Raw genomic sequence first — 8,328 nt, 5'->3', positions numbered from 1 at the left:
TGCCGTGTCCAGGCGGAAAGATGGAGAGGAGCAGGGACCAAGGTGGGGAAGAAACCGCAGCGTGGATGGTGGCCATGAGAGGAAGCAAGGAGAGAAGGGCCTGAACAAAGGCAAACGCAAACCAAAGGTGGTCAAGGCAGGAGGAAAGGAAAATTGTAATTAATATAGTGAAAGCCCCGTAGTCACAAAAAACCACCCCAGGGCCAGCTTCAGCTTCTGCTGGAGGCCGGGTGCCTGCCCCACGTTGCAGTGAAACAGCAGTCGGGAGCAGCGGAGGCACTCGTAGGGGGGTGATGGGGAAGACCGTGTGAGCGTAAGAGGTGTGCGAAGGGATGCTGGTGCAGCCAGGGAAAGTGAATCACTCTACCAGGTTGAACTGATACTAAGGGGAAAAAATATGAGTTGCCATGGGTGGGGAGCAAATGTCCTGTCAGTCTTTCCAGAGAGGTTCCCGTGCCGTGTGGGGAAGGGCTGGGAGGGGAGAGGGGATGTGCTGCCGCTCCCAGCGTTAATTATTACCCAGCAGGTTGAGGTGGAAGTGGCTGGTAGGGGCCATCCATGTTGTATTCAGTTTGCTTTTCTGGAGTTCGTAACTCCTCCCATCGGAGGGCATCCAGCTCTGCTTTAAATTCCTACTTGTGGGTATGCCCAGATGGAAAACACCCTAAAACTTTTGCTAGTAAGTAGCGGAGGAAAGGAGGCTCCAGATCCTCAGTGCGGGCTGCTGACTTTAGGGCACTAGATGTGGCAGACTCAGAGCCGTGGGCGTGCGAGAAGAGGAGGGACATGCGTCAGGGTGCCGAGAGACTGCGGCTTAGACAGTAAAGTTGAGTGCTTCAGGCCATGGTGTAACATAAAGAGAGCTGCACTCCTGGCACCCTTGCAGGGTACGGGCTCAGGTCATCCGTCCTGGGCTTCCCCCGCTGATAACTTGCTTTCCTTCACGGGGGATAAACACCTGCATCTTACACGGATGCTGCGTGCAAGCTCTTGGGCTCGTGGTGGCCACCTTTCACACCAGCAAAGTCTGGTCTTGTCTGCGTCCCTTGTCCCGGCTCCCCGGGAACCTGGGGGAGCGGTTCACCGCTCAGGACCACAGAGTTTGTAAATACAGACTGTGACCCGAACGTACAGCTCCGCTTGCCCCGAACCATCAAAGCAGCGTTCAGTGCTGTCAGCAAAGCCTGCCTTCCCGTGCTGTGAATGCACTCATCTCCAAAAAGCTTAGAGCGGCAGAAAAGACTTCTGTTCCCTAAGCCAGTGTAGTAGAGCTGTGTATTTTTTAAATGCTGAATTAAAATAAACAGTGCTGCACTCAACAGTCTGCCTGGCTGTATTGTGGGGACAGTTCCTGTAATTCTGTGTGCCCTTGGGGTATCTGACATAGGTAGTCAAGAGTCTTCAGAGGAAGGCTGTTGAGAGGAATGCAAAACATTAATCGCCTTGCTCAGACACTCTGCCCTGGCTTGCCTGTGTGACACTCAACAGAAACCTCCCCTAAAGAAATAGGTCCCTTCACTAATAGCCGACCTGTAAGTTGTTGCTGCTCAGCACTCTGTGCTGCAACAAGAGATGGGATTGTCCAGCAGGTAGGGCAAATTTTTATTTTACAAAATAAACTACAGATCATTTGAAGGAAAGATGTTTGGGAGAAGGCTGTGCTTCCCTGCTGAGCTGGATCTGGGGCTGTCCTGGTGGGACTGCTGCAGCGCGACTGATGATAATCCCTTCTACTTCTCTTTAATCACCCCGGCTGCAGGGAGGTGCAGAAAGCCGTGAACACTGCCCAGGGGCTCTTCCAGAGGTGGACAGAGCTCTTGCAAGATCCCTCCATCGCCACAAGAGAAGAAATCGACTGGACCACTAATGAGCTCAGGAACAACCTGCGAAGCATTGAGTGGGACCTGGAAGACTTGGATGAAACAATTAATATCCTTTCTGTGGTCCTTTGGAGGTAGGGGCGTGCGGTTCCCGAGTTACACTAAATAGCCGAGTACCAGTGCTTGCCCGTAGTTACTTTTTACCGAAACCAGGACTATTTGGGATTGAATTTTGCATTTACATCGGCTTTTCTCAAACTGCAAATGAGAAATTAAGGCAAATGTTCTCAACAAAAGGATTTTCCTTTTGCCTTTTTGTTTTCTTTTTTGACAAGGTATATTCTAAGATGCTTTGTTCTAGAAAGCCTATTGTGTTGTATGAATTTAGATTTCTGCGCAGTCAGTCGTACTCTAGGCTGGCTTCCAGAAATACTCCTTTTCCCTTGTGTTCATCTGAACGCTCCTGAAAGCGCTGCGCAGCATCAGAGAACCAAAAAAATGCAAGAAAGAAACCTCACACTGGTGCGTGTACTTCGCAGTACGTTCCTGCCATGCCTGTTTTTTCCTCCAGTGTTTTGTACTTTGCTAATCAAGTTGTGGGAAAAGGCACAGGCACTTGGTGGATCCCCCTGCTGCAGCATGCTCAGGGTGTGAGTATCTGTGTGCATACCCAACACCACTCATGGGGACTCCTTGACTCACTGCCTACGCATTGTTGAGGCAAACCCACGGAAATTCAACCTCGATGCGACGGAGCTGGGTATCAGGAAAGCCTTCATCACGAGCACGCGGCAGGTGGTCCGGGTAAGGAATGTGGGCTTGGGGTGGGAGCATGAGGAGGCAGGGGGAGTGATTAGGTGGTTAAAAAAAGGAAAGCTTGTGGCCATTTCCATGCTGAACTGGAGAGCAGAGAATAAACCTGCTACCTGCTCTATCTCTCGGGCTTCCTCCTCTTCCCCATGCCTTCTCTCCTGGGGCTGCGAAGGTGCGGGTACCCCATGGCATACCCTCCTCTTCTGCTGCTGCTCCTTTAAGTCTTCACACCTGTCTTGCAACAGCGAGCCTGGGAACCTATAGAAATGGGGAAGGAAGAGTAAAGACCCCGCTGCGATGCATGGGAGGCTGGAGCCTCCCTTCAGAGTTGAAGGAAATCATGACTGTCCTGTGCTTTTGTAGCCTGGTTTTCAAAAACAGAGTCCACTTTGAACACTGACAGATGGTTAAAGCCTAGCATTATTGACATGGTGACTTCAACTTCCTACCGCTACAAAATAGCCCAAACAACCACTAGATTTATTTTTAACTTGGGGAAGATCTTTTTTTTTTTTTTTTTACTTTAAGCTCACACTTCAGAAGCAAAAGGAGGATTTTAACAACTTGATGGTAATAAATAGAGAAGAGGCATCTTCCCAAAAGCTTCACTGCCTGGTAACAAGCTGCTGGTCAGGAAGTTTTCTCCCTATTAATAGCCACACTGAGCGTAGCTTAGTTTCTGCTGCCCCTCATGACTCTGATGTTCCTGCTTCGCAAAATACATTGCTGTGGCTGGCAGCAAGCTTGTTACCCTACCTGCAGTCCTGTGGTCTGGATGCAGTTCCTAAAGCTTGCTGTCTGGGAACTGATCCCGAAACCACGCTGGTCCTGGGTAGCAGGCATGTGCTCTCTCTCCCTTCCCCTCGGTGTAGTCCACTCCCAAACAGGCAGGATCAGGCAAGCCTGCTCTATGGTCCTCTTTTCGTGGCTGAAAACTGCTGGCTAATGGGTTTTGGAGAAGCTGTTAAATGAAATTCGTTAGTGGCATTATGCGGCTGACTTCCAGTTTCCGTGGAGGAATTTGCAATCCACAGCAGCATGTGCGTTAGCTGGTGAGATGCAACCAAGCAGGATCTGGTGCTCTTAGGTGATGTATTGCACATCTCTGAACCGTAAAACATACCTAAAGGTTCTGGTGACATCTGAACTCTGCTGGTGGATCAACCTCTGCTAGATCGTATTGGCTACTTGCTAATCTACCCTATAAAAACTAGACTAAGTTGTGATGGGGAGCCTTCTGTAGCTAGTGATCTTCTGCAGGAACCGAGCAGCAAAACTTAATTGATAAAAGAGAAAACGTAGGCACAGTCAGAGAGGATGCCCACAGGACAGGAAATCTATCTCGTCCTGTGCAATAAAGAACCAGATGCAACTGGGAATCAATGGCAGGGGATTACAGGCTTCCAAGACCTTGAAGAACATAACTCTTCCTTACAGTCTATCAATGGGAACATTAGTTTAATATTATACAAATCAACATGTTTCTGGCTGTAGTGGAGCAAAATGAGTAGTAAATAAGGAGTATTTTCAAAATATCCCCTTGCCGTTGATTCTACTATTAGTAAAACAATGAACTGCGATGAAGGTTTCTACAATGTCCTTCCAGACTCTTCAAAACCACACGTTTTCAAAGAAAATCTCCCTTCCCTCACTCCCCCTAAAGAAGCCTTGCCTGGTATAGACAGCCCTGTAGCATCCTGAAACTGCCTGTCACCTCAAATCCAATGCTCACGTACTTCTTTCTTTGAACAAACAGGAAATGAAGGATCAGATGTCAAACTCCTCCATGCAAGCACTGGCTGAAAGGAAGAACAGGCAGGTGAGAACCAGAAACGGGCAAGTGAAGTGAATGGAGTGGCTGTTTGGTACTTTGAGGAGTGAGGAGGATTTATCAGCTCTGGCAGCTGTTGTCTTAAGGTATGTGTTAGGTGAAACTTCCATTTTCACTTACTCCAAGGCCCCACGTCATAAGGTAGAGTGTATAGCGCTGATGAAAACTGCGTAAAAGCGGTAATTACAATATATATCCTGTCTGTAGTTCATCCCGTTAAAAACCTTTGTTCTGGGAAGGGGCTCGCATGCTGCAGCAACGCTGTGTGTTTGAACCGTGTCTGTTTTGCTGACCTGAGAGAGCTGGTTCTCGATGGCACGTCGCCGCTACCCTCTTCCAAGCCTGTCTCTCAAAGTATTAAGTCAGCACCCACCATCTGTCTCTGTCTTCAGATCTGGTTGTGTACAACTGTCAGTGTTGCATCATCCTGCAGAAAGGGGAATCTGCCTCCTCCTCCAAGGGAACAGACTTAGAATCCATGTCAGTGAATGTAATCCTGCGCTCTGCTGTATTTAGGAGCCAAGATGCTGCAATATCCTTTCACGCAGCTGCCTCGTAATAGTTAGCTGTGTAAGAACATGGAAGAAGCTCAAGGAGTCTCAGGTTGTCTGCATTTGTAATCTAAGGAATAGAAATAGATGCAGCTTGTGCTCCTTCCCAGCTGTAAGGAGATCTCAGAGCTGACTTCCAGAGCTGCCTCAGTAAAAGTTGGTGTGCATTTCGTACCATTAACTTACCTGGCTGCATCAGTCGTACCACTGGTGGCAAAAATGACAAACTGCAACAAGCTACTGAGAAGCACAGAGCTGATTCCTGAGCTTGTTACGGCGTTAATTGACGTGCCTGGCAAACACTTGAAGAAGCAAAGTCCCTTACACCCTTGCTCAAACAGGTCTGTAGCCGTCTCTGCGTTTTGCTGCTTTCCTTTGCACGAAGTTCCTGCTAGCTGCAGGAGACCATATGGCCCAGCTTGCGTGGCAACATCTGGTCAGGAAAACTGACTTCCCCTTGCCGCCTTCCTCTCACTTCCCCAGCCCTTCGCCTTCCCTCCAGACGGCGAAGCTCGTGCTGGGCTGGGCTGCAGCAGCTTTTCCAACGTGTCCGAGAGCCTGGCCGGTGCTGACCTGACGCTCACAGGCAAAGGCTGGCAAACAGAGGCTTTTCTACTAAAGCTGCAGCAAAACTAGTGCACTGCGTTAAAAAAAAACAGTAGCTGCGCTTGCCATGAACTGGAAAGAACCAGGAGCTTGCTCTGTGTCTCAGGGGCAGACAAAGCCAGATGTCCTGCTGGCTTCTTGCACGGTCGGTCAGCTTTCCTGACCCCTCCTTGAACCTTGTAAGGCAGGTGAACCGTAGAGACCGTCTTGTTTTTAGCCTGCCAGAGCAGCCAGCCCCTTGTCTTGCTGTTCTTCACAAATACTCAGTTGTCCCCTCCTGCCCACCACCAGAAACTGCGAGACGATCTCGTTACGAGTAGTGCTGCAGGGTGCACGTTGATTCTCCAGCATCTGTTGCTCGTGTTATACCCCTTCCAGGGACCAGATTTAACTCAGCAGAAGAGCCACATCTCTGCTGGCTTTGCGCAAGCTTCTCCGTTTGGGTTGTAGAGCAGGTAGCAAGTGTAATCTTGTGTGCTGGGAGCTGAACGATATGCTGGAGGAACAGGTAGCCTAAATCAAAGAACATGAGCATTTGACACTGCTGTGGTTATATATTGCACTATTTTAGTGTCAGCTCAACTGGTTAAGTACTTTATCCGGACCCTCTTAAGCCCCTGTTCAAGCTATATGTTCACACAATATATCCAGATACTTCCCAGCTGATGTGGCCTAGCACACGGTGCTGCCTCTTGAGCAGACCTTTGCTAGTTCTTTGTGCTGGGCAGACCTCCCGTGTACACTGTCTGGCGGTCGTACTCCAGCTCTCCTGCCGCTGGAGAGGCATGTCTGCAATATCAGGCTGCAAAGACTTTCCGGGTATTGCGTTAGTTTAGTGCCTGGCAGCACTCGGGCTGAGTAGCAACAGAGCAGGAGGAAAAAGATGCTGTATGCACGTGTACAGGAGTATTGCCTCGTCTGCCTTCCCACTACACCCTGTAGACGGGCTGTGAGCAGACACAGGGGTGTTGCTAAGGGTTCTTTGCATCTGTTTAGGCGCTCCTGGGAGAAAGTGGGAGTCAGAGTTGGAGCTCTGGACCTGACAAATACAGCCGTCTGGACCGGGACCTGCAATTAGCAAATTCACACTTCATCGAGGAGCAGCAAGCTCAACAACAGGTAAGGCAGCTGGCACCGTGCAGACTAAATAACTTTGCTTGCCAGATGGGTGCCAGGAGAATGAGGTATGGGCTGCAAAAGCCAAAAAAAAATCCAGTCCTGGTCTGGATCCAGAAGCCTGACAGCCCTCCTCTTTGCTTGCAGCATATATCTGTGCATGCATTTCCTTTACAGTACAGCTTTGGATGCATCTTGACGCAGAGTTTTTAACCATTGAGGCTTGGGTCTTCTGCTCTGTACAGAAGGCAAACGACAGGATCTAGAAGATGTAGCACGCTAAGCTTTAATGCTATAAGGATTGCTGTAATCCTTGGAAGAGTAGAAACGTTGTAAACAGAAAAGAGCCCATTTCTCTTATGCAACTTCCCCTGGTTAAAAAATATGTTGATGTTTGCTGTTGTGTGCATCTTCATCAGAAGGGGCTGGGAGCAGGAGCACGTGCCTGCTTCCTTTTCCTGCCTTTGTCAACGTGAGATTCGTGAGAAAGCCCGTGCGAGGGCTTGGTGAGAACCCCTGGCGAGGTGCTTCCCCGCTGCCGGGGGAGTTCGTCTGGAGAAGTGCCCGGGCAGCGTGCAGACCCGCGTGCAGCAGCCCACCCAAACAAGGGCCTTTAAACGGGCAGCTTCTCGGAGGTGGCAAACTGCTAAAGCTCCTGACCTGTGATGCCGCCTCAGCTTTCAGATGAGTTTTACCTAGTGACTCTAGGAAGATAAATAGATTCAGAAATAGGTAACTAGGGTAAATCTAATCCTCAGCGTGACTGTGCCCTGAAAATGACTTAAAACATCAGCAGACTTATTCCTTTGGCACATTCAGAGCCAGGTTTGCTATTTTTAGCTGTAGAAGCTGCAAAAGGCTTTTACTCGCATTAACTCCTTGTTAGCTGCTGCATTTCCCAGGCACAGCATCAGCATGGCTCCCCAGTGCCTGCTGCCCTACCTGCAGCAGGCAGAGGGGCTTGCGGAGGTTTTGATGACCAACCCCTGTGGCTTTCGAGAGTCGCTTTAGCGGTTGGCACAGCCGGGAACGGAATGGACATGGCTGAGCTGAGGCTGGATTTGCAGGGATGTCAGGAGACTGCAGCCTGTTGTGCTGTGGGGATGCCATGCTGGGGGGGGTGCTGTCCTGCGGTCCCTTGGAATGCAGTCCTCATTCCTGGGGGCTTAGGTCTCTGCCCAGGCCCCGCAGCTGATGTTGGCCGAGCGGTGAGTGCCTGTCCACCGGATCAGCTGGCTCTGACCCAGCTACCGGAGGTGGCAGACTTGTAATTGCCCGTTTCCCTTCTCTTTGGCCTCAGTTGATTGTGGAACAGCAAGATGAGCAGTTGGAGCTGGTCTCTGGCAGTATCGGGGTGCTGAAGAACATGTCCCAGCGAATTGGCGGGGAGCTGGAGGAGCAAGCAGTGTAAGTGTGAGACGCGGCGCCAAAAACCCAGTATGGGGCCGGCCGCAACGCAGCTGGAGGTCCTCACACACATATCTCTGCCCCTGTTTGGGCTTTGAATTCACTGGTCCCTCAGGCAGTCTGTACTAGCCGGCCTTTGATTTTAGGCAGTGGACAGCATTTCTTACTGCAGCCTGCAAGGATC

General features: G+C 50.2%; 1 protein-coding gene across 1 annotated transcript; it reads left to right on the top strand.

Annotated features, from left to right (window-relative positions):
• Positions 1–1,764: 1,764 nt before the first annotated feature.
• On the top strand, positions 1,765–8,144 carry STX6 (syntaxin 6; the record flags this gene model as incomplete). The annotated part of the gene is made up of 5 exons (XM_009699241.1): positions 1,765–1,929; positions 2,530–2,624; positions 4,390–4,452; positions 6,618–6,740; positions 8,038–8,144. Coding segments are annotated over exons 3-5 (290 nt in total), but the record flags the coding sequence as incomplete, so codon positions are not given.
• Between the last annotated feature and the right edge of the window lie 184 nt (positions 8,145–8,328).

The sequence above is a fragment of the Cariama cristata genome, unplaced genomic scaffold (genome assembly GCF_000690535.1).
Source record: "Cariama cristata isolate BGI_N322 unplaced genomic scaffold, ASM69053v1 scaffold31244, whole genome shotgun sequence".
NCBI classification, from domain to species: Eukaryota; Metazoa; Chordata; class Aves; order Cariamiformes; family Cariamidae; genus Cariama; species Cariama cristata.
This window is presented reverse-complemented; position numbering and strand designations above follow the sequence as displayed.